At 35.4% G+C, this 27,294-nt stretch overlaps 1 protein-coding gene across 2 annotated transcripts in view; it reads right to left on the minus strand.

Moving 5' to 3' along the window:
- Nucleotides 1-27,294, minus strand: part of LOC136042185 (uncharacterized) — a 440,431-nt gene that overhangs the window by 331,655 nt on the left and 81,482 nt on the right. For both annotated transcript variants that reach the window (XM_065727116.1, XM_065727115.1), the window contains exon 3: nt 18,826-18,960. In XM_065727116.1, coding sequence (XP_065583188.1) covers nt 18,826-18,955 — 130 coding nt within the window. In that variant the 5' untranslated portion in view covers nt 18,956-18,960. The remainder of the gene's footprint in view (nt 1-18,825; nt 18,961-27,294) is intronic.

Below are 27,294 nucleotides of genomic sequence, written 5' to 3' on the forward strand. Positions count from 1 at the left end.
AACTTTAAAGTTCAAGGATTAGATAACAGTTTGGGCAACCGGTCAATAATAAGAATGATGTTAACAATTAAGTGTGCCCCAAATAGTTTCGACAAGTATATTATCATAATTAAAGTGGTCGCAATGGTGTAGGCACGGATTTACGTGCCTACGGATTTACGGATTTACGGGAAATCAAGCTCATTTCAGAAGGGAGGGTACAGACAATGAAAAACATAAATTATGTCATTGTATGATATGAAAAGGCAAGCTTTTATATAATCTTTAAAATCTATAACTAGAGAATCGGAACCCCTGCTCAACGCAACAAATTACGGATGATATGCATTATGGCGCTGTAGTCAAACAGTTCAAGGTAACGAACTGTAGTAAAGAGCGACCGGCTCAGTAGTAACCGAAACTCTAGAAAACAGAGTTTTGATATCAATATATATGCTGATTTTATACTGAGTTTAAATATATAAATTTGATTTTAAATATATCAAGTTAATTTTTACCCATCAAAAGTTAAGAGCCTGAGAAATTTTGCCTTATTTTCGAAAAAAGGGTAAAACATCCGGCAAAAGTCATAGAATCTGAATGAAAATCACACCAATAGATTCAGTGCATCAGAGAACCCTATTGTAGAGGTTTGAAGCTCCTATCTGCGAAAATGTGGAATTTTGCATTTTTTACTAGAAGAAAGATCACAGATACGTGTTGATTTTTTTTTCCCAGGGGTGATCATACCGACCTATTGGTCCAATAATGTCGCAAGAGGGCTTATTTTAACGGAAATTAAAAGTTCTGGTGCCATTTTTCAGTGACCAAAATAATTGAAGGGCAACTAGGATCTCCAACGATCTTTTTTCCCAACGTCACCAGATTAAAATTTTGAGATAGCCATTTTGTTCAGCATAGTCAAAAAATTCATAACTATGTCTTTGAGGACGACTTAATCCCCAACAGTCCCCGAGGAAAGGCCTGCAAGTTATGAACTTTGCCCATTGTTTACATACAGTATTGGTTATTGGCAAGCATACTGACGTTTTAAGGGGTATTTTTTCTGGTATTAGGGGGATCGGGGTGATGGGGTTACGTGAGAGGATCTTTACATGAAGGAATTTAATTATGGGGAAGGACAATTTCCATGAAGGAGGCTCTCAATTTTCCATCGTTATTTAAAAAACAACGAGAAATTAAAAAAAAATCAACTGAAAGTAAAGAGCAACATTAAGACTTAAAACAAACAGAAATTATTAAATATATTAGGGGGTTCATCTCCTCCTCAATACCTTGCTTTTTACGCAAAAGTATTTTTAGTAATTTCAAAAGAGCTATTTATTCTAATTAAACGGCCTTTGTGATTCAGGAATCATTCTTAAAGAACTGGAACAAAATTCGAACTTTAGCGTAAAGAGCGATGTATTGACGAGGGATGAACCCCCATTATATTAAGTATATGAGTAAGTTCGCCCCCTCATCAATACCTTGCTTTTACGCTAAAGTTCGAGTTTTGTCAAAATGCGGCACAAAGGCCGTAGAATAAATAATTGAAACTACTAAAAAAAACTTTAGCGTAAAGAGCGGGACGTTAAGGAAGGGACATCCCCTTTCATATACAGAATAATTTCTGTTCGTTTTAAGTTTTAATGCCGCTCCTTACTTTCAGTTGAAAAAACTTGTTCTTTTATTTAATTTCTGAACTTTTTTGAATTAATGACGAAATTTGCATTTTTTTTTTTAGGCTAAATGGCTTTCTCATAGTTTCATTTGGCGATCTTGATAAAATGGGTGGGGGGAGGCCTAGTTGCCCTCCAATTTCTGGTTACTTAAAAATGCAATTAGAACTTTTTATGTTTTTTTACGAACGTTTTTATTAGTAATAAGTATACTTAACTTACGAAATAACTCACGTAACGAACTTCTATTTTTGTATATTTTTATTACGTATATGAGGGAGTTTACCCCCTCGTCAATACCTCGCTCTTCACACTAAAGCTTGAGTTTTGTCCCAATTCTTTTAGAATGACCCCTGAATCACAAAGGCGGTAGAATAAATAGTTGAAATTACTAAAAATGCTTTGGCGTAAAGAGCGAGGTATTGAAGAGGAGACAAACCCCCTTGTATACGTAATAATTTTAGCTTTAATGTTGCTAGTTAGTTTTAAGTTTTAATGTTGCTCCTTCCTTTCAACTAAAAACAAAATTTCTTTTTTATTTAATATCTCGTTGTTTTTTTACATAACGCTGGAAAACTCAGCGCCACCTTAATAGAAATTCTCTTCCCCCATGATAAATTCTTCCACGGAAAGATACTCCAACGTAATCCCCTCCCCCCTAACCACCTCCCCTCCCATCGAGAAAACGTCCCTCTGAAAACATCTGTACACTCCCCAATAACCACTACTACATGTAAACAATGGTCAAAGTTTATAACTTACATCCCCCCGGGTACTGTGGGGGATTAAGTCATCCCCAAAGACATAGTTATTAGGTTTTTCGACTTTGTTGAACAAAATGGATATCTCAAAATTTTGATCCAGTACCTTGAACTAGAACTTTTAATTTCCGTTATAATGAGGCCTCTTGCGACATTCTAGGACCACTGGGTCGATACGATCACCCCTGGAAAACAAAAAAAAACAACAACAAATAAACAAATAAATACGCATTCGTGATCTTCCTTGTGGCAAAAAGATACAAAATTCCACACTTTTGTAGATAGGAGCTTGAAACTTCTGTTGTAGGGTTCTCTGATACACTGAATCTCATGGTGTGATTTTCGTTAACATTCTATGACTTTTAAGGAGTGTTTCCCCTATTTTCTAAAATAAGCCAAATTTTCTCAAGCTCGTAACTTTTGATGGGTAAGAATAAACTTGATGAAACTTTTATATTTAAAATCAGCATAAAACATAATTCTTTTTATGTAATTATTGATATCAAAATTCCGTTTTTTACAGTTTCGGTTACTATTGAGCCGGGTCGCTCCTTACTACAGTTCGTTACCACGAACTGTTTGGTTATTTTGGTACATGGAAATCGACATACAGCATAAAAGGAAGAAGAAACACCAATTTGAGGAACTTTCCTCAATTTGTCAGGAATTGACAATTCCTGTCAATTCTCAATTTGTCAGGAAATTGAGGAACAATTCCTCAATTTGAGGAATATAAATTTGTTTCCACTTTCTATTTAAAAAAGTAATAATAAAAAAGTTTGAAAATATTAATGCGTTTTTGGGTTACAAATCAATAAACATTTATTTAAAAAGAAAATCATCTGAAGAATTCCTTATTTAATCAATTCAATTTTTTCTTCAATTCAATTCTTTTTATTTACACTCAATTACCAAAAAACATACACAACTCTCCCATGAAGGGCACAATCCTTAATCTGAGAATTCTTGATATGGTTGTGAGAAAATCTCTGACCAAGATTCTCAAATACTCAAATCTAGGGGGGGGGGGCAAATTTGTCATTTTTCAATTTTCTCGGTACTTGTGTATTATACACCAAACACACAAGTTTACGCTGTGTAAAAGTCGAGAACAAACCGGTTTCTTCGTTAGTTTCTTTCAGCTTAGCGTAAGAAAAGACAAAGACAAGTGACAGTATAGATGGGAAATGTATAATTTGGGCTATATGTTTGCACATTATTTTTTCATCATATTTATGATATTTCATTAGGACTCAGTTTCAAAGAAACAGATTGTAAGTAAATGAAGCACTTGAGTTGAGTGTTTGGCATATAATACACAAGTACCATTTTTTAAATGAAGTTACAAAAAAAAAGGTTTTTCAATGAAAACGCCCCCCAAAGCATTTTTCAAAGTCTAGGGGGGCAGTTAAAATAGCGGGCAAATGCGCTCCCCTTTCCCCACCACTCCTCCTGATTGACGCCTTTGTATGATTAATCTAGAGACTAAAACTCGAAGCCTTATCTTACACCATTATATGCTAATAAGCCTATTATCACTATCACTAAACTCAATGAAATTACCAGATGACATTTTTGTAAGCTGTGAAATTACGTCTTTTTATCAGACAAACTTCCGGAATTTCAATTGATAGGAGGTTGCGTCTTTTAATTAATGTTCTTATCAATGATATCCATTAGCAATTACAGTTTTTTTTTCATCAGCTCATTTCCATAAAAAAAAATCCATAATTTGTATTGTTTCTTATATATAAAACAATTAAAATATCACTTTATTTTCGACATAATACCTTAAATTAGGTAGTTTTTTTTCTAGACCACACCGCCTTTCTATGACGAACAAATAAACATTCAAATGGGGATAAGTCCATTTATTAGACACTGAAAAACGATACAAAAGTCTGGAAATATCAGTTGGTCTTCAACGTAACATCAATTAAATGTTGTTTTAGGTTAATCACTTAGATTAACCTCATAGAATTAACCCCTGACGGGTCAGAAATTCTTCATCAACTTGTGTGGAAAACAAATAATTAAAATACATCATTTCAAAAAATTTCATGCTTCAAAAGCTTTTATTTCCTGTTAACGATAAAAAAGAGTGGATTTTCGTTAATCCCTTAAGTTTTTTAGTTGAATACCTGAAACTCACCCAGTTGTTTTCAGTTGCAAATCCAATTAGTCTAAATTAATTGGCATTATTAAAAACAAGTTTTTTCAACTGAAAGTAAGGAGCAAATAAGTAAAGAGGTTTCACTGAAAGTAAGTGAAAGAGGAGTAGCCTTACTTTCTGCAATTATTTAGAAATGATCAGAAATTAAATAAAAAAAAAAGTTTTTCAACTGAAAGTAAAGACTTAAGGAGCAACATTGAAACATAAAACGAACAGGAATTATTACGCATATAAAGGGGGTTACTCCTCCGCAACACCTCGTTCTTAACGCTAATTTTTTTAGTACTTTAAAAAAAGTTTCTTATTAAAAAAAAAAAAAAAGTTTGTTCTAATTAAACAAACATAGTGTTTCAGGAGCCGTTCTTAAAGAATTGGGACAGAATTCAAACTTTAGCATAAAGACCAAGGTGTTTTGGAGGAATAACCCCCTTATATACGTAATAATTTTTGTTCATTTTAAGTTTTAATGTTGCTCCTTAAGTCTTTACTTTTAGTTGAAAAACTTTTTTTTATTTAATTTCTGGTCATTTATAAATAATTGCAGAAAGTATGGCTACTCCTCCATATAAAAATCCCTCCAAGGATTTGTTCTCTAAACGATTCCATCCCGGTGAAAAACCCTTAATACCTCCACGCGTAAAATTGAGTCGGCAATGAGAAAGCAAGACATAAGAAGAATTTCGTATAGAATTCTGCCAAATTCCCCCAGTGTAAAATTTCCTCTGAAAAATTCACCCCGTAGAAACTTCTCTCCCCATGGAAAGTTATCCCCGTGGAAAATCCCGCCAACGGAAGATCCCTCCTCCGCCAAAAAATGTATCCATACTTTCCAATAACAGATACTATACCTAAACAATGGGCACATTTTGTGACTTAAAGACCTTTCCCCTGGGGCTTGGGAGGGTCATGATATCCCAAAGGCATAGTTATTCGGCCTTCCAAACATGCTGAACAAAATGGCTATCTAAAAAATTTAATCGGATGATTTTGAGAAAAGAGGCGTGGAAGGGGGCCTAGTTGTCCTAATTTTTTAATCACTTAAAAAGGGCACTAGAACTTTTGGTTTCCGTTTGAATGAGCCCTCTCACGATATTTTAGGACCCCTGGGTCGATACGATCACTCCTGGGAAAAACAAAGAACAAATAAACACGCATCCGTGATCTTTCTTCTGGCAAAAAAATACAAAATCCCACATTTTTCAGATAGGCGCTTGAAACCTTTACAGTAGGGTTTTCTGATACACTTAATCTTACGGTGTAAATTTTATTAAGATTCTATTACTTTTAGGAGGTGTTCCTCCTTTTGCCAAAAATCGGGCAAATCAGGCTCGTAACCTTTGGTGGGTATGATTAAACTTAATGAAACTCACATATTTGAAATCAGCATAAAACTCCATTTTTTGTATATCTATTGTTATCAAGATTCCGTTTTTTAGAGTCTCGGTTACTATTGAGCCGGATCGCTCTTTACTTACAGTTTGTTACCATGAACTTTTTGAAACAATGAAGATACAACTTGCAGTTTGATATAACATGAATTGGATCTTATCTTAGATTGGCTGCTTACATTAGCCTCTTAGTATTAACCCTTAACCAGGGGCAGTTTCAAGGGGGCAGGGGCGAAAAATTTCAAAATTATTGTTCTAACAATCATAATTCTTTTGTAATTTTTGAAGTTTTGCTTTTATTAAAATAAATCAGAAAGTGCAATTATGCATGGAAATAGATAATAGATTGTTAATAAACTAAAAAATAGAAAATAGTTAATGATAATTAAAATAATTAAATTATAATAACTGATAGAATTAATTAATTTATATAATAAATCAAAAGATTATAATTAATTAATAAATTGAAAATAATTCTGCTGATAAATGAAAAATTTGCTAAAATTTGGCCAGAAAATTTTGCTAAAATTTGGCCAGAAAATTTTGTAGGAGACAGGGGAGGAGGTACTAATCAAGATTTTCCCCTCGGCGCAAGAGAGGCCCCTAACGCGTAATAATTCTTTTTCAAGTTATGTGCAAACAAAACACTTAAAAATATCAAAAGAACTGGCTTTTTATCATGATTCTCAATATATAAAATTAGTTAAATTTAATATTATCCATCGAAAACTATGAGCCTGAGAAAATTTGCGTGGTTTTCGAAAAATAGGGATACAGCCCCCAATAGTTCAAAAAATCTTAATGAAAATCAAACCATCAGATTCAGCGTATCAGAGAACCCTAATGTAGAGGTTTCAAGCTCCCATGTGCAAAAATTTGGAATTTTGTTACTTTTTGCCAGAAAAATGATCACGGATGCGTGTTTGTTTTAATTTTTTATTTTATGTTTTTTACCAGAGTGATCGTAACGAAGCAATTGTCTTAGAAGATAGGGAGGGGGTTCATTCAAACGTAAATTAATGTAAATTCTAGTGCCCGTTTTAAGTAACCATAAAGATCAGTGGACAAATATCTCTCCTCCTAAGCCCCCTCCTTCCCCAATGTCATCGGACCAAAATTTTGAGATAGCCATTTTGTACAGCATTGTTGAAAGGTCCAAAAACTATGCTTATTGGGATGACATGACCCCCGCAGCCCTGGAGGAGAGAGTGCAAATTATGAAATTTGCCTATTGTTTACACATAGCATTTGTTATTGGGATATTGGGATGCGATTCCCCATGAGGAGAATTTTTCATTGTCAGGAAAGTTTCCAAGTGAGCTTTCCAGGGGAAATTTTACAAGGGGGGACTTTACCAGAATTCCTTTACAAAATTCTTTTTATTTGTCTCACTTTCTCTTTGGCGACTCAGTTTTACATGTGGAAATATTCGGGGGGTAATTTTCAAGGTGAAATTTTCACCTGGGTTGGAATTGCCTGAGAGATTTTTCCGTGGGGGGGATTTTCCGTGAGGTAAATTCTCTATGGTGGAGGAAAATTTTTATGCGGAATAAAATTTCCGTAGGGGGGAGGGTTTTGGTATTTCCGGTACAAATTTTAACGGGGAAAATTTCCGGTATGATTTGGAAAAGATCAAAAATTAAATTAAAAATAAGTCATCAAACGAAACTAGGTCAAGGAAAATTTTCAGGCGTAATTGTTCACAGGGAGTTTTCCGAAGGAGATTTTCAGCGAGGATGGAATTGTCCGGGGGATTTTTTTTCGGGAAGGGGTGGGATTTTACAAGGGAGAAACTTTCCATGGATGAATTCTTCATAGGAGAGTTTTCCATGAAGGGGGAAGTGGATTTCCCAACAATTTCAAAACGATCATAAATTAAATACAAAAAAGTTTTTTCAACTGAAAGTCTGTGGTAATAGTTAAAGACTTGGTACCTGGAACAAATACAGATAAGAAAAAGGATAAGCTTTACAAAACGCAAGCAGGTAAATCAAACAGTTCGTGGTAAGGAACTATAAGTAAGGAGCGACCCGGCTAAATAGTAACCGACATTCTAAAAACGAAATTTTGATACCACTAGATACATAAAAAGAATTGAATTTTTAATCAGTCTTTTTATTTTAGTCTTACCCTTCAAAAGTTACAAGCCTTAGGAAATCTGCCTTATTTACGAAAAAAGGGGAAACACCCCCTAAAGGTTATATAATTGTATTAAAAATCACACCATCAGATTTGGCGCATCATAAAACCCGGGAGCAGAGGTTTCAAGCTCCCATTTGCAAAAATGTGAAATTTTGTATTTTTGTCAGAAGAAACATTATGGATGGGTGTTTATTTTTTTTTTCCGAGGTGATCGTATCGACCTGGTGGTCCTAGAGCATCAATAGAATCGAACGGAATAAAAAGTTTTAGTGCCCTGTTTAATTGACCAAAAAATTGGAGGGCAACTAGGCCCCCTCCCACGGTTATTTTCCCCCAATGTCATCTGATAGAAATTTTGAGATATCGATTTTGTTCAGAATAGTCGAAAAATCTAATAGCTATATGACTTAATCCCCCGAAGTCCCCGAAGAAGGGCTATAAGTTATGAACTTTGCCCATAGTTTACGTACAGTATCGGTTATTGGGAAGTACATAGTCTTTTTCAGGGTGGATTTCTTCTGCTGAGGGTGGGAGTCGGGGGAGGATGTTTTCATTGATCAATTTTGCATAGCGGAAGGGAATTTTCTGCGAAGGGGGTCCCGATTTGAAGGGGTTAGCCCCCTCCTCCCAGAAATGTTTGTCAGACTCGTAAAAACATAACAAAAATGAATACAAACAAATTTTTCATGCGTTTCTTAAAGTTTTTTTTTTTTCCCCACCCACCCCACCCCCCATCTTAAAAAAATCTGGATTTATGCAGTCTATGATAAATCCATAATTCTATGATAATACTGTAATTATCCGTACAATTACCCAGTATTATTCTAACCGAAAAAAGGAGCTTGCATTCAGGCAAGTAACACTCCGAATCGCATGGTGTATGTGGTCTATTATAAATTCATAAATCTATGGTAATACTATAATTATCCCTACAATTATCCAGAATTTTTTGCAATAAATTTCCAGTCATTCCGAATAGAGATATTTTTACGACTTGCAAAATAGGTGCGTTAAGGAATTATTCAGACTTTAGAGTCTCAGGATTATATGTAATTAGTTTGACTTATTAGTGATACAAGATAATATTGCCTAGTTTAATCCCATGCTTTACAATCATAAAAAATACCTTGTATCTATCTTTTAATTTATTTTGCTTTTCATATTTAGGCGTTTAATAATGACAGCTTCTTGTCACTGGGGTTTTGCATATTTTCATAAGACAAGAGTTATTTATTCAACAATAAACTATTACAATACAATAAACGCGTTGCGCAATTGTGCTTATGTAGAATTAAGGATAACTAATGCTTAAATATACAAGTGACAACACATATAAAATAAGAAAAAGAAAAACAGCTCAAAGCCTCAAAAAGTTTTTTTTCGAAATTTTACAACGAAAGAGGCATTACACCTCTACCCGCAAAAAACAGAAATTTCCTATCAAACAGTTCGTGGTAATGAACTGTAAGTAAGGAGCAACCCGGCTCAATAATAACAGAAACTCTAAAAACAGAATTTCGATACCAATAGATACATCAAAAGAATCAAATTTTTAGGCTGATTTAAAATATACAAAATTAATCAAGTTTAGTCTAATCCATCAAACGTAAAAACCCTGAAGAAAATTGCCTTATTTTTGAAAAAGGGGAAAACATATACTAAAAATGATAGAATTTTAATGAAAATCACAGCATCAGATTCAGTGTATCAGAAAACCATACTGTAGAGGTTTCAATCTCCCATCTGCAAAAATCTGGAATTTTGTATTTTTTGCCAGAAGAAAAATATCACGAATGCGTGTTTATTTGTTTGTTTTTGTTTGTTTTTCCCAAGGGTAGTCGTATCGATCCATTGGTCCTAGAATATGGCGAGAGGGCTCAGTCGAATGGAAATTATAATCACATGCTCATTTTTTTCCCAAAGTCACCCGATCAAAATTTCGAGATTTTTCAGCATAGTCGAAAACCTAATAATTATGTCTTTGAAAATGAATTAATCTTCCACAGTCCCCGGGGGAAGGGCTGCCACTTGTGAACTTTTCTCATTGTTTACATCTATTATTGGTTATTCGGAAGTATACAGGCGTTTTCAGGAGGGATTTTTTCTGGTGGGCGAGGGTCAGGGGGGAGTGGGTTTTTTCAGCATTATTTAATAGACGATCAGAAATTAAATATAAAAAAACAAGTTTTTCTACTGAAAGTAAGGATTATAATTAAAGCTTAAAACGAACAGAAATTAATACGTACATTAGGGGGCTCGCCCCTAGTCATTACCTTGCTCTTTACGGTATATTTTTTTTTAGTTCTTTCAAAAGAGCTTTCTAGTCTAATTAAACGGGCCTTTGTGATTCAGGGATCATCCTTAAGGAATCGGAACAAAATTCAAACTTTAGCGTAAAGAGCGAGATATTCACTAGGGGGCAAACCAACTCATATACGTAATAATTTCTGTTCGTTTTAATTTTTAATGTTGCTCCTTACTTTCAGTTGAAAAACTTGTTTTTTATTTAACCTTTCCCGAAAAGGACGATCAAGAATGCTTATTACTCTTTTGTTTTGTTATAAAAATACCAAAACAATTTTTTTCATGGAAAATTCCTCGAAATGGTATTTATCGAAATCTGAGGGAAGGGGGCAAAACATATAGGGGGCACATACCCCCTCCATATTAACGCCATATAGAAAGCTCATTCAAACGAAAACGAAATCTTGGAGGGAAGGCAACCACCTTGTTATGTCGGTACATGATGAAGCACATATGCAGATATGTGTGTGTGTGAGGGGAAGGGTCAGAATTTTATTCCAAGCTGAAGTTTCTAATTATGTTTAATTTTCCCTCTCAGAATTCCTTAAAAAACTCATTTTGTCTGAAACCTTTTCGGGCATCACAGACAGTGCAACAGCGCTGCCTAAGTAATGAGCGATCTGGATAAAATGTATTATTATTATTTTTTTCATTTTTTTTTTGACAGGGCATTTCGTATCGAAGGAGTTGTCGTAGAAACTTCAAAAACAGCCCATTCAATTGAAAAGTGAAAGGGCTACTGCCCTTTTTAATAGTCGAAAATAATACAAGAGTAGCTAACCCTTCTCCCACGCCAGACATTTCCCCAAACACATCCAACCAAAATTTCGAGATAGCCATTTCGTTCAGCATAGTTTATACGTCTGGAAATTTTTTTTTTGGGTTACGCCCCCCCCCCCAGCGCGTTTAAGTTATGCTCTGGAGGCATATAAGGTTTTACAGAAAGAGTGGTCGTATAAGCTTCGAAAGGGGGCTCATTGGATTAGTAAGCAGAAGTTCTAGCGCCCTTTTTAAGATTCAAAGTGATCGGAGGGCAGAGACCCCCCCCTCCACATCTTGTATTTTACAGAAATTTATCTGATAGAAGTTTTGAGATGGCCAAATATTGTCGTAGAAATTTCGAAAAAGGCTCAATCGATTGGAAACTGAAAGGGCTAGTGCCCTTTTTAAAACACCAGTTATTGAAGGGCTTAAAGTCCCCCCCACGGCAATCAATTTTCAAAACACATCTAATAATAATTTTAAGATAGTCATTTGTTCAGAGTAGTTGAAAGGTCTGGAAAAAATTTCTTTAAGGATAACAACCCCTCAAGGCCCTTAGCGCAGGGTTGTAAGTTACGCCCAGAGGGCATATAAGGATAAGGTGGTCGTATAAACTCCGGAGAAGTCTCATTGGATTTGAAATCAGCTGTTCCATTGACCTTCTTAAGAGTCAAATTTATCAGGGGAAACCGCCTCCCCTCCGCTAAGTCGCACTTTCTATAAATGCATTTGATAGGAATTTTTAGACAGCCATTTTATTCAAAAATAGTCCGAAGATTATTTAATAAAGCATTTGAGTTTGACAGAATCTCCCTAAGTCTGGGGGTAAGGGTTGTAAGTTATGCCCAAGGGGCATAAAAGGTTTTTATGGAACGGGTGGTCGTGTGAACTTTAGAAGAGGCTCATTTGATTGGAAATGCATCGTTCTAGTTTCCTTTTGAAAGCCAAACATTATGGAGAGCAACTAGCCCCCCTCCCCTGACATTCTCTTGTCCCAAAACGCACTCAATTGCGGTTGTGAGATAGCCACTTTGTTACAAACAGTCCAAAAATCCTATAACGATGTCTTTAGGGTGGACACAATCACCCAGAGCCCTTGGACAAGGGTTGTAAGGTATGCCCAGGAGGATTTAAAGTTTTTATGGGAAAAGGTGTCGCATAAACTTTGGATCGGGTGGAGCTCATTTGATTGAAAGTCGGAAATTTTAGTTCCCTTTTTAAAGTCAAAAGTGAATGGTGGGCAATCAGCCCCCCTCCCCCAAGCCTATCCTTTCCCATAACATATCCAATAGAAGTTTTAAGAGAGCTTTTTTGTTTAGCATTGTTGAAAGGTCAGTAACTATGTCTTTGGGGATGTCAACCTCCCCACATTCCTTAGGAAAATGGCTGTAAGTTAGGCGATTCGTTCATGGTTTACACATTGTAAATGTTATTGAGAAAGGTATGTATGTTTGAAGTTTAGTTTTCAAGAAGACGAAGGGCATTCAGGTGAGCCTTTCAGAGAATGCTGTTGGGAGTGTTGAACTAAATCAAATCACGTTATGTGTAGGCCTATACGGATTGTCAAAAGAGTGCAACACAGGAATAACTGAGCATATAAATTTGGAAAATTCGGGAAATGATAAGGGAGATGATGAAAAAGGCAATTTTTGATATTTGATGATAACCCCCATGCCTTCTCAAGACCACAACATAATTTGCGCTTTACTGAAAACAAAATACATTTTAAATGTTTCCAATTTTTTACTTTTGTAAATAAAAAATTATCAAAACATTATGGAATAAATATCAGTATATGTCAATTAAACTGATAATCCACTGTAATTTTTTTTTTCAGTAAAGCGCAAATTATGTTCCTGTCTTCAGCCCTAATTGTAATTTCTGTTCTTTTTGAGTTTCATTTCTTTATTGATATTCTCCATTTCTTAGGGCCAGGCTCAAACTACCACCCCCTCCCCTCGTGCTCCCCTAAATGTTCCTATATTCGGAGACAGATACTTTGTTTTTTAATATTTTCATCTTGATGACGCTATCCGTTGAGATTTGGCGGATACCACCCTCTTATACTCCTCTAAGTGTTCCTGTATTCGGAGATAGATGTTTTGTTTTTTAATATTTTCATCTTGATATACACTGTCCTTTGAGATTTGGCATCACCCCCACCCTCTTGTACTCCCATAAGTGTTCCTGTATTCGGAGATGGACGCCTTTGTTTTTTAATATTTTCGTTTTGATTACGCTTGATGTTGAGATTTGGCGCCAACCTGGTCAGTGACCTTCGTACCAAAGTTATCTCAGATTTTTCGGGTTACAATTTATTGTTTTTGTTGATTTTTTTATTTATTTTTTTTTTATAAGGAATGGACATAAGAATCACACTCACTTAGGTTTTTTTAAAAACAAACTCAATAATTCTTTTAAAAAGATATTGTATTTTAAAACTTCAAATGTTATGATGGTAATTAGTCCTTTCCGACAAATCTCGTCAACACAAAGGTCCGACTTAAAATTTTTCGAAATTTAGCTCAAATATTGAATCTAATTTTTATTTATAAAATGTTCACCAATAAAAATGATAAATAGAAATCAATCGGTTTACTCTATTTCTTTGCACCTCATTTTGTTCTTTAGGCACTTAAGCAATTCACAGTCTTTTCATGGTGTGTTATTTATCCCTTTATCGTTTACACAAGAAATTATAAAATGAAGCTTTGAGGCTGAGACGTAGGCAGGAGGGGGTAGGGCGCTAAGCCCTCCTCCCCAAATCAATCCTAAATTTTCCAGATTTTCTGGGAAAATCTTGTTTAAACTTTCAAAAAGTTACCTTTTCGTTCCCTTCCCACCCCACCCCTCCAAAAGAAGTGCCAGTACCTACTTTGAAGTCCAAAGGTGACTCGACTATTTTTTTTATTATTATTCCACCTGCTATCCTCTCACCGGTCCTAACTTCTTTACTTTCAAAACTAATAACTGTAGTTATATACCACTAATCTTTCATTCTTTCATCAAGTGATTACTGATATTTATCAGAGGCAAAAGTCTTTCGCACCGGCCCTGTGTTAGCAAAGGAAGAATAGTGGGCCACATGGGCCACAAACGAGCTATACGTTCAAATAACAAATTAAAAAACAAGGCTAAACAATACAATTTCTCCCAATTTGTGCTGGTAATACTTAGCCGATTTAGTTTTGGCCAATGTTATCTTGACTGTGTCTTAAACGAAAAAAAAAACATCACTGGCAAAACAATTTTTATTTATCAATAGCTTATAAATATATTTATCTTAAGATTAATCATACTGTAGTATCGCGTCAGTATGTAGCCCTTGAAGATGAGCATGCTTTACACTTCTATCCTACAAGTCTCTATCCACGATAAAGGCAACATCTCTAAGCAAATGAATTGAAGCCAACGAATGGCTTGGCTTTAAAAGCCGATCTCTAATATTTCTTGTCAACAATTAAACCAAAAAAACAAGTTTTTTTAAACTGAAAGTGAGGAGCGACATTAAAACTTAAAGCGAACAGAAATTACTCCGTATATGAAAGGAGCTTATCCTTGCGTTGAGGAGAAGTTCCCTCCTTGCGTTGAGGAGGGAATAGGAGCTATTCCCTCCTCAACGCAACGCTCTTTAAGCTAAAGTTTGACTCTCTCTCAACTCAACTTTTTAAAACAGTAAAAAACTTTTAGCGTAAAGAGTGGGGCGTTGAGGAGGGATCAGCTCCTTTCATATACGGAGTAATTTCTGTTCGTTTTAAGTTTTAATGTCGCTCCTTACTTTCAGTTAAAAAACTTGTTTTTTTTTGTTTAATTTCTAAACGTTTTTGAATTAATGCATGTTTTGATTTTGGCTCTCCGCACATCAATAATTAAAACGAAATCTGCATATTATTTTTTTTTGGCTAAATGGCTTTCTCATAGTTTTGATTGGACGATTTTGAGGGAAAATGGAGTGGGGGAGTAGGCCTAGTTACCCTCCAATTTTTTGGCTACTTAAAAAGACAACTAGAACTTTTAATTTTACGAACGTTTTTATTAGTAAAAATATACGTACCTTACGAATTAACTTACGTAACGAACTTCTAAATTCGTATGTTTTTATTACGTATATGAGGGGGTTTGCCCCCTCGTCATTACTTCGCTTTTTACGCTAAAGCTTAAATTTTGTCCCAATTCCTTAAGAATGATCCCTGAATCGCAAAGGCCGTAGAATGAATAGTTGAAAGTAATAAAATTACCTTATCTTAAAGAGCAAGGCATTAGGAGGAGGTGAACCCCTCGCCTGCGTACTAATTTCTGTTTGTTTAAGTTTTTAATGCTGCTCCTTCCTTTCAGTTGAAGAAACTTTTTCATATTTATTTTTTCACTGCTCTTTAAAAAATGATAAAAAATCCTGCGCCTCATTCATTGAAATTCTCTTCACCCATGACAAATTCCTCCATGGAAAGTTCTCCCCGTATGACCCCCTCCCCTCAGCCCCCCCAACCAAAAGAATCCCCTGAAAGTGTCTGTACACTTCCCAATAACCATTACTATGTGTAAACTTTGGTCAAAGTTTGTAACTTGCAGCCCCTCCTACGGGGACTGTGGGGGAGTAAGTCGTTCCGAACGCATACTCTTTAGGTTTTTTGACTATGTTGAATAAAATGGCTATCTCAGAATTTTGATCCGGTGACTTTGGGAAAAAAACTGAGTGTGGGAGGGGGCCTAGGAGTTTCTCCAATTTTTGGTCACTTAAAAACGGCAGTAGAACTTTTAATGTCCTTTAGAATGAGCCCTCTTGTGACATTCTAGGACCACTGGGTCGATATGATCACCCCTGGGAAAAAAAACACAAAAAAAAAACAAAGAAACAAATGAACACGCATTCGTGATCTGTCTTGTGGCAAAAAAAAAATACAAAATTCCACATTTTGTAGATAAGAGCTTGAAACTTCTACTGTAGGGTTCTCTAATACGCTGAATCTGATGGTGTGATTCTCGCTAAGATTCTATGACTTTTAAGGGGTGTTTTACCCTATTTTCTAAAATAAGGCAAATTTTCTCAGTATCGCAACTTTTGATGGGTAAGACTAAACTTGGTGAAACTTATATATTTAAAATTAGCATTAAAATGCGATTTGTTTGATGTAACTATTGGCATCAAAATTCCGTTTCTTAGAGTTTCGGTTACTATTGAGCCGGGTCGCTCCTTACTACAGTTCGTTACCACGAACTGTTTGATGGTCATATAACTGGCAGTTGTCAATCAATAGAAAATATAGCGTCATTTTTCTTTTCCTTCTTCGGCAAAAAAGCTTATGCGATGCACCAGAGTGGCTTTGCAATTGTGTTAGTCACATTGTTTCGTATATAAAATGGCAACTGTCAGTTAGAAGGTGTCTAGTTTCCATTTACACCTAGAAATAAGCCTATTTCCACTAAAGGGACAATGAAATCAGAGGGGCTTTAGTTCGCTCTTCATCGTGATCATAACTGACAAGTAATCAACTAAAAACGAAAATAATAAAAAAAAAATCAAGCTTAGAAAAAAATATGGTATTAAATCAATAAAAGGGATGTAGAGACTATAAACGGGCTAATCAGTAGGATCACAATCACTCGAAAGGGTAAAAAAAAAAAGAATACGGCACTGCACTCTACAGTCCCTACTGTCGGTGCTGATCTCCGTTTCATGGCCTTTCAGCCAGGAAGTGCAATGAGGGATTGGAGGCCAGTAATACTGTGCTTTCGCAAACCCTTCCTGTTTACCTTCCCCAATTTATCCGGGTACCCTTGAAAAGAGACTCGGGTGCAAGGCCCAAGCCCTTACGTACATACCTAAATGAATAGTTTGCATTTCTTAAAGGAAACTCAAGCTTACGTATAAGGGGCTTTTGTTGAATTTTGCAACAAGAAACCCAGAGCTTTCTGATGTAGCTTTCATCAGGATTGTAAGAAAACACACTTGTAAACTTCCAAAAATTTCTATATTAAGTTCTAAACATAGTATATTTTTCATATAAGATAGGATATAAAAACAAACTTAGGGTGTTGACGCTCTTATACGTTTTGTTTTTCGCTCATCGTATACAATAAACAATCTCTACTTAATGTCAGACATTGGCTGATTTTTATTTAATTTAATTTAAAAATTTTGCCGCAAAAAAAGTTTTTCAAAGAAAAGTAAAGAGCTCCATTAAGCCAAGAATGAGAAAGAATAAAGTCAAATAATCTTCCAAGCGTAAAACTACCACAAATCACTATCAATAAATAAATGAAACTCAAAACGGACAGAAATTACAATAATTACCCGAGTCAAACTCAAAACGAGCAAAAATTAACATGAGTAGAGCTAAAGAAAGAGAAGTGAAAACATTTAAAACGTTTATTTTTTTTTAGTAAAGCACAAATTATGTTCTGGTATTGAGAATGCATGCTGGTTATGTTCATCACTTTCGACTTTAATCACTTTCGACTATTAAAAGAGGCACTAGCCCCTTCAATTTTCAATCGAATGAGCCTTTTTAGAAATTTTTATGACAACAAATGGCCATCTAAAAATTTCTATTAGATGCATTTCAGGAAAATACGATGTGTGTATGGGGGGGGGATCCGCTCTCCGATCCCTTTGACTCTTGAAAAGGATACTAGAACTTTTGATTTATACGACTCTGTAGTTTATACGACTATCCTTACTATAAAAACTTTATATACCCTCAGGGCTTGACTTACAACCCTTGGCCTGAGGGCTGTGGGGGTTGTCATCCTCAAAGACAAAATTTCCAGGACTTTTAACTACACTAAACAAAATGGTCATCTCAGAATTTTGATTGGATGTGTTCGGGGAAATGATGGGCGTGGTAGGGGGGGGTAGTTGCCCTCTAGTCACTTTCGACTATTAAAAGGGGCATTAGTCCCTTCAATTTCCAACCGAATCAGCTTTTTTAGGAGTTTCTACAACATCAAATGGCCATTTAAAAATTTCTATCAGATGCATTTCGGGAAAATGCGAGGGAGAAATATGGGAGGGGGAGGTATCCACCCTCTGATCACTTTGAATCTTAAGGAGAGCACTAGAACTTTTGATTACCACTCCAATGAGATCCCTCCAAAGTTTATACGATCACGTCTTTTATATAAACCTTAAATGTCCCCAGGGCATAACTTACAACCCTTGCCCTGAAGCCTGTGTGTATGGGGGGGGGGTTGTCACCCAAAGACATAATTTCTGAAACTTCCAACTATGTTGAACAAAATGGCTATCTCAAAATTTGAATGGCTGCGTTTGGGGAAATGGTGGGCGTGGGAGGGGAGTTAGTTGCCCTCCAGTCTATTTTGCCTGTTAAAAGGAGCACTAGCCCTTTCAATTTACAATCTAATGAGCCCTTTTCGAAGGTCCTATCACAACTCCTTCGATACAAAGTGCCCTGGTCTACAAAAAAAAAAAAAAAAAAAAAAAAAAAAAAAAAAAAAAAAAAAAATTGTACCCACGTCGCCCTTTACTTAGGCAGCGCTATTGTGCTGTCTATGATTTTCTACCATGGATAGTTTGATCCATGATGAGTATCCAACTGCAAGACAAATTGACCCTTAGGAGAAAATTGTCCCTTAAAACTAATAGGAAAGAAGCAGAGATAGTAAATGGAGATTACCTGTTTGTGAACGGATGCATGAAGACTCCAATAAGGCTGATGTTGTTACAAGAAGGAATAAAAAGCGCCAAATGATCACGGTGAAAAGTTTTCGCATCCTTAATGAGTGTTCTTTTAGGCCCTCGTGCATGTAACCTACAATGAAAGATGTGGGGTGAAACGTTTGGAACTATTAGGATACTTTGGAAACGAAGGTGTTGTAAGAAACGTAGGAGCAAATTTAATCCATGGGTTCCAGATTCTTGAAAAGAGTGAATATAGATGAATAATATGAAAAATTAAGAAGGAATTGTAAATATCTTGACAGTTCAGAAGTCATCTATGTACTTCCGTATTGACACCACCGCAAAAGTTATCTCTAATATTGAGATAACTAAGAAATAGACATACTTTAACTGAGAGAGAGATTGAAAACCCAAAATTAAGGCAAAATATTGTTTTTCGAAATTTAGACGGGTTTATACGGGTTATTGTTTTTTTATTATTAACAACATATAGAGCTAAGAAATAGATATATGTTTTAGGATATGAATTTCATCCTGAATCTGAATATAACATTCAAATGTATCAGAAATAAACTTTACCCTCCCACCTAATGTTAATATATACACATATATATATATATATATATATATATATATATATATATATATATATATATATATATATATATATATATATATATATATATATATATATATATATATATATATACGTAATGAATTTTCCATTACTTACTTTCCATTACTTTACTTTCCATTACTTTGAGTCCCCCCCCCCCAACTGAAATTTTTGTCCGGCTCATAACTCTGACTGTCGAGCTGTTACAAGGAGATCCATCGTTAATTCTGAAGGGTAAGTATATCATGGAAAGGAATTTGTCATGACACACATAAGAAGAAATATATTCTAGGAGTATCTAAGCTGAAGCTCTTGTTTCTGTCAGAAAGAGCATTCTACATGAAAACAAAATTATTATCTCGCCAAAAAATGTTAGTGCTTAATATACCCACCCTAATCCCCCAACTTTTGCAGTTAGACTACCGACTCTTGTGTTCCTAAAGGAATATACTATTTAGATTTGGATACCCCCTCTCCTCCCAGGAAACACACTCTAACACAGAAATTTGTACAGACGGCTCTTTCTGACCCAGATCCTTACAAAACATTCAGTTTGTCCCAAATTATTGTCCCATATTTTCAACCTGTTTTGCCTATTTTCTAAGGTTTGGCAAAAGCCCTAGAGGATTTGATTTGTGCAGAAACTCTTTGAAAGAGATGACCGATAAAGGTGGTTCTAAATTTATTCCAGGAGTTTGCAAATTCTTCAAAATAACAAAAATAGATTAGTCAATTGGAATCGTATAAATCGCGATATTCCAGGATGTGGGGGTAGTATCTTTTTGTTCATGTGCTTAAGGCATGGAATCGTAGGGAAGATGCGTTTTCTTTTTTAATTTATATCAGTTTTCTTTGTATTAAATGAAAAAAAATCTGCTGAAAGACATAGACGTAGACATATTTATTAACACACTTGACATAGCACCACGAAGCACTACAACTGAGGTGTTTACAAATTACGTGAAATTGCACAAACACGAACTACAATTACTTTATGCTATTAAACATATCCGTGTAAAAGGGAATAAAAGAATGTTGATACTGCGTTGTGTGGCAGTTAACTGGTTCTAACTTGTTCTGTGTTCTGGTGAGTGCGTTCGGGGGTGCGTTCGCGGGAGGAAACACCTGCGTTTTAACCTTCTTAGGACGTATTGTCCAAATTTGAATAAAAATATTTTTAAGGTAGTTGTGGAGGGACCCAAGTTCCAATAATTCAATGGCCTTTTCGCAGGAAGTATAGCTTTCTCGCATCATAATTTTACAAGCATATTGTATGGCACGAAATCTTGGTAAAAGTAAGGAGTAACATTAAAACTTAAACAAACATAAATTTATTTGGTATGTGAGGGAGGCTGCCCTTTCCTCAACCCTTGCTCTATATGCTAAAATTTTAAAAATCCTTAAAAATACTTCTAATGCAAATTTGGCGGCCCTTGTGTTTGAGCAGTCTTTCTCAAAGAATTGTAACAAAAAGTCAAACTTCAGAATAAAGAGCTAGGGATGAGGAAGACGCAGTCCCCTCAGATACAGAATAATTTCCGTTAATTTTAAGTTTTAATGTTGCTCCTTACTTTCAGTTTACGAAACCGACCAGATTAAACCACGATTTACTGGTTTAATCTGCGTTTCTACATTCCATTAGAGTTTTCATAATTGGAAATTCTTATTTTTTTCAAAATTCGCAATGCCTCCTATTTTAAAATTCAGAGATACGGAGACTTTGAACCCTTGAAATATGAATTGTTTTTGTCTTGAGGCCAGGATAAAAACCTTCCTTGTGCAAAAAAAAGAAACGCAATCGAAAAATACCAAACATTTTTCTAGTTTTTCCTCTAGTAAAATATATATAGTGTAACATTTGCTTTAGAATTCCCTGTGCCGAGTTGCTCATAGTAATAAAAAGAGATGATGTGATGCGAGTTCATAATATTCACAGTACTCCTATACTAAAAGAAAGTCCCTGAAAGATCCAACTCCACCCCTAGCCCTGAGGCAAATCTCAACTGCAGCTTTGAAAAAAACTCATTTAAAAAGACCCCCTTCAATCAAATTCCGCCTCCATCTGAACGCGTAAAAATATCCCAATATAGAATTTTTTCAAACTAAACCTTAACAAACAAGAATACATTCAAAAAATGAAATGCCAAATGCCGATTTCGATCCCTTGATCTCCGCATAAGCAGTCTATTATTCTACCATCTAAGCCAGCTACGCTAAATATTTAGTTTTGCACATTTGCTGGATTAATGTACACAAACAAACGAGTTCCCATAAGTAGACATTCTCTAGCATTACCAATATTACCAATTATATAGTAAAAAATTTCGAGGGGTCTCCAACTTTTATAAATCAAGTACACCAGGTTACATATGTTTAGCGCGGCGAAAGTGTTCCAAGGGTGACAGAACTTTGCCACGCATGGTGGAACTGTGCGAAACACGAGGAGCTCCAAAATACACACCAGGTGGCGGAAAGTGGGTGAACCCTTGGTGAATTCAATGTTACAATTTCGGAGAGAATGTGTACAGTAGTTTTGGGGAAGACGACACGGACAGAATGTCTGACATCATACAGAATTTTTTTGTTACACTTTGCGTGTGGTGGCAAGAAGAGAAGAAAAGAAAAGAGCAGAAAGATCAGAGGTCATTAATACTACATACTTCAACCACTGAAGATCGAGCTGCGATATGTGAATGCATGGAAACAAGTGTCAGAAATGTTTTGGTAGAGTGTGGTCTGGATTCATGTGTGGAAATTGTTGGTATCAAAGTTGAACATACCACTGTGGAATCCTCAAGCTGTCTTGACCAAGCTTCGTTGCAAAAAATCTTCACTGAGAGATTGTTTGCCTGTTTATCCCGATACAACTCCAGGAAGCGAATGACCGTCAAATCTTGCGGTATCTGAAGAATGTTGGACAATAGCCCATAAAAACTTAGTAAAATGCAACTTAGTAAAGAGTGAACCGGAAACATATCTGGTGAGAAAAAATCGCCCATTGAAGCTAATTCAGGAACGGTGACTTTAATTTCATTTAATCTTAATTCAAATGAGAAGTCTTGGAATAAAAAATGTTTGTTTAAGATGGATTGAGAACTATCTGTATGGTAGGTCTTGAAATTTGTTTTAACTGTTGTAATCGCATCGCCTTTTCTTTTGAAGTGCGTTGTGCCATGGGGCTTCGTCCTGGGCCCTTTACTTTATCCAGTTTACGTGGAAATGATGTGCTTTTATCTGCAGGATGTATGTGTTTCTTCCTTTGCGGATGAAACTGCGCTAACAGTATTTGTAGCAAAACCTAACAATGCTCTCGAAAGACTGGAGGCGTTTACAGGTTTAAATCTGCTGTGCGTGAATGTTAAGTAGACGTTTTTACTGACATTCTGCAGCGTCGGTGATTCTGTCTATGTAAGTGGTAAAGTCCTATTGTGTGAAAAGCTTGTCGTACAAGTAAATTCACTATAATACCTTGGCTTCCTTATTGATTCTAATCTTTCGTGGACATATCACAGCGACGTTATTCCAGCAAAAATTGCACGCAGAGTAGGAATACCTAGAAGACTGAAACATATTCTGCCGGATCGTACTCTTCGCAAGATATATCCACCCGTATATTTAATACGGATGCTTAGTTTAGAGCAGCAACTTTTGTATGTAAAGAATTTTAAGACATCAGTACATGCTTTAAGTCTCTAAGGCTACTCAATATTGGACAGAGTCTAGTTCATGATATTCAATCTAGTTCATGATGATGATACAAGAAGATGTGAAAACTTGGTTGTGGAGATTAGAAATAGTTTGAGATCTGATTTTACTTTGATTTTACCCTTCTTTACTGAATTTGCTTCTTGTGAGTGTTAGGGTGGCTGAGCACCTCCCGCAGTATATAAATAAATTAAAAGAGTATTTCTTGGGGAATTATTTAGTATTTAGGAGGGATGAGAGTGGGTTATAGGGCTGATAGAGGAATCGATGAAAGAGGTAAAGGAGGCTGGATTTGCATTATTATGGTGGTTTTTCCCTGGTGGTGTATGTGAAAAGTTGATTTTTCTGGTAATCGCTACGCGTTAGCAAAAATTAAAGTCTTTCCCCAGCGTAGTGATTTCTATTTGTAATGGGTTTATATTTTTATTTATTGTGTTAAATAAGTCAAAAGTCAACAGTGAATCACTAATCTTGAGTTCACACTATTAATTTATTTTCGTCAAAGAGTATCATGGTCATAATTCAATTCATGCTTTATTATTTGCTGAGATAACTTTTCCGCTCTGTTGGAAGTATCAGGGACACAAAAAAATTCTATACAGTTGCACAGTGTTAAATTTGTCCCCAATTATTTCCTAAAATAGTCCGCTTTAAGGCATGGAAGAAGGGTGTTTTTCATTTCACTTAGGAAGGGGGCAGCACCCATACTAGTTACGACACTGCCTAGAACATGTTGTTGTAGAATAAACCAGATCCAGGTGGCCTTGTGGTACAGCAGGAATGCCCGTAAATAATTACCCTCTTTTAATTCAAAGCTTCTCCTTGCGTAGTGAATACTGGTGTGTTTTATCTCCACGGACGGTCTAGCAATGAAAAATCAGACATTGTTAATTTTAAACTGGCGTCAATTAATTAGAGAACAAAGATAATTTTATATAAAATTTTGGCTGGCGACGTTTCAAAAAAGGAACAAGCTTAGGATAAAATACGTCCTTTCTTACGTAACACTGTTTGATAATTACGTCATTAGCACTAATTAAATATAAATATTTAAAAACAGTTCATAAGTATAAATATGTTGTTTTCATGGAGAAAACAAGTACTAAATTAATTCCCGTGGATAGTCATTTAATATTAAGAAGAGCTAAATTAAAAGTTATTGATAGAAAGACAGTTAATTAAGTCTTGTTTGTTTTGTAAATAGAGGGCAGATAATTTTGTAGCAATTCGTTATCATTAAGGGAAGAAACTTGGGAAGATAAGTGCAATTGGCCTATTCTCAAGAAAAAAGGATTACTTGTTCTTTCTTGTCTTAAGAAGATTAGTAAGAACAATAAGAGCTTTTGAATGGGAAAGAATCTGTTCAGTAACAAATAAATAATTTACCATAGGGTTGCAAACTAATTTAATTTTTGTACACTAAAGTACGCAGTGGTGTCAATTAACAAAATGTCGAAGGGGGCAAAACTATGTTTTTCAAAATTTAGGGGGATGGTGCATAAATTTCTCAATTCTTCCAACGAAAATACCGAAAGAGATATTTTTTAATGAAAGTACTCAAAAAAAGAGGATTTTTCAAAATATAGAAGGAGGAAAAATCTAAGAAGTTATAAAAAATCTAGGCGTATTTTAGGAGCAGGTACAAGTCCGATAACCCCTCTGCGCAAATACCTGCACAAGAGGTGTGGAGAGAAGACCAATGTGCTATATTGCGTACCCTTAAGACAGATTTGCACAGACAATTCTAATACCGAATAATTTACCATGGGATTACTCACTATGTTGCTTCCTCTACATTAGAGTAAGCCCGTGCATAGGAGTGCTATTTCACAAAATATAGGAGGTATGGCAAAATGAATTTCTCAGAATTTAGGGATGGAGATAATTTTGATATTTTTTCCATTTTTTTCAACAGAAATACAGAAAATGTGCATTTTTCAATGATAATCTCCAAAAAAACTTTATTTTTCAAAAGGGAAAAAATTTTGGAGAAGACGAGAATTCCGGGAAAAGGGTGATAAGTAATTTATCTGTGGGTACTGAGTCTTTTCAAATTATGTGAAATTTGTAAGAGATTGCAAAAAAATTTAAAAAATTGCATCTTTAGGAGCGGGTACGAGCCGGATAGCTCTTCTAAGGAGACATCCGCACAAGACGCAAGGAGAGAAATCTGATATACAATGTTGCGTACCCTACCGCTACGATTGATTTTCCACAATTCCATGGACTACATTTCCCACTGTACCAGGGAAGTCCTTTGAATCTATTAAATAAAAACAAGTTTTTTATAACTGAAAGTAAGGAGCGACATTAAAACTTAAAATGAACAGAAATTACTTCGTATATGAAAGGGGCTGGCTCCTCATCAACGCCCCGCTCTTTACGCTAAAGTTTGACTCTTTCTCTTAACCCTAATTTTTAAAACAGTAAAAAACTTAGCGTAAAGAGCGGGGCGTTGATTAGGAGGCAGCCCTCCTAATCAACGTCGCTCCTTACTTTCAGATAAAAAAAACTTGTTTTTTTTATATTTAATTTCTGAGCGTTTTTGAATCAATGCCTTTTTTATTTTAGCTCGGCGCAAATGAATAATTAAAACGAAAATTACATATTTATTTTTCTGGCTAAATGGATTTCTCATAGTTTTGATCGAATGACTTTGACAAAAAAGGAGCGGTGGAGGAGGCCTAGCTGCCCTCCGATTTTTCGGCTACTTAAAAAGGCAACTAGAACTTTTAATTTTTTACGAATGTTTTTATTAGTAAAAGATATACGTAACTTACAAATTAGCTTACCGTCATTACCTTGCTCTTTACACTAAAGCTTAAATGTTGTCCCAATTTCTTAAGAATGGCCCCTGAATCACAAAGGCCGTAGAATAAATAGTTGAATTTACTAAAAATACTTTAGCGTAAAGAGCGAGGTATTAGGATGAGGTGAGCCCCTCCTATGTGTAATAATTTCTGTTCGTTTTAAGTTTTAATGTTGCTCCTTACTTTCAGTTGAAAAAACATGTTTTTTTATTTAATAGCCTAAAGATTGAGATATTGGCTAAGATATTGGCGAACTCCCTCATATACGTAATAATTTCTGTTCATTTTAAGTTTTATTGCTATTCCTTACTTTCATTTATTTTTTTATTTTTTTTTCTGATAGTTTTTTAAATGATGTTAGAAAATTTGGTGCCCACTTCATAGAAATGTTCCTTCCCCAATGAAAACATCCTCCATGGAAGGAACCCACTGCCAGAAAAAAAACGCTCTTGAAAACGTCTGTATACTTCCCAATAACCAATACTATATGTAAACAATGGGCAAAGTGCATAACTTGCAGCACTTCCCCGAAGACTGTGGAGGATTAAGTCATCCTAAAAGACACAGTTGAGCAGGGTCGCTCTTTACTTACAGTTCGTTACCATGAATCGTTTGAAAATGATCATATTGATATTTTAATCCGATGCCGTGTAGGGCTAAAGAGATGCATACTGGAACAAAGGACATTTAAAGCGTGGTTGGCTCCCCTAATCGTTTCAGCCCTAAAAGGGGGGGGGGGTATTACAACCTACAGCTTATGACCTAATTATCCTTCTTTTACTTTTCTAAAATCATCAATTCTATGTTTGAGGCTGAAGCAAATCAAATGGAAACAAGGGCAAAGAAAACTTCTAGCTGGCTAATGCAGAAAACTACATTTAAAAGTATTTAGAATTTTTTTTTATTTTCAATCATTTTTTGGGAGTTTAAGCCTCAGGGGAGTTTCATGGCTTAAATGAATTTCCGAAAAACGAAGGGGGGATCTTGGGTCTTCGGCTCATGTCAAAATACAAAGATTGTTTTCTAGTGCTATGCCTGGTGATGTCATACCTTCTCAGGTTTAAATTCTGTGATATGTAGGACATAAATTCTATAATGAAAGTCTAGGAAAATAGGCTTCAAACCCTTCAACAGATCATTAATTGAATAGGAATTTATGCACCTTATTAACGTTACGAATTGACATTTTATGAGCGAAAGCTGATTATTAGCCAAGTTGCTATATTAATAATAGTAGTCATAATAAACAAAAAAAAAACAATTTTACCGTGTTTAAAGACTCGTATTTTAAAAAGATGAACCAAACGTCAGGTATGGAATTCCTTAATGTGAA

Source organism: Artemia franciscana, unplaced genomic scaffold (genome assembly GCF_032884065.1).
Source record: "Artemia franciscana unplaced genomic scaffold, ASM3288406v1 PGA_scaffold_74, whole genome shotgun sequence".
NCBI classification, from domain to species: Eukaryota; Metazoa; Arthropoda; class Branchiopoda; order Anostraca; family Artemiidae; genus Artemia; species Artemia franciscana.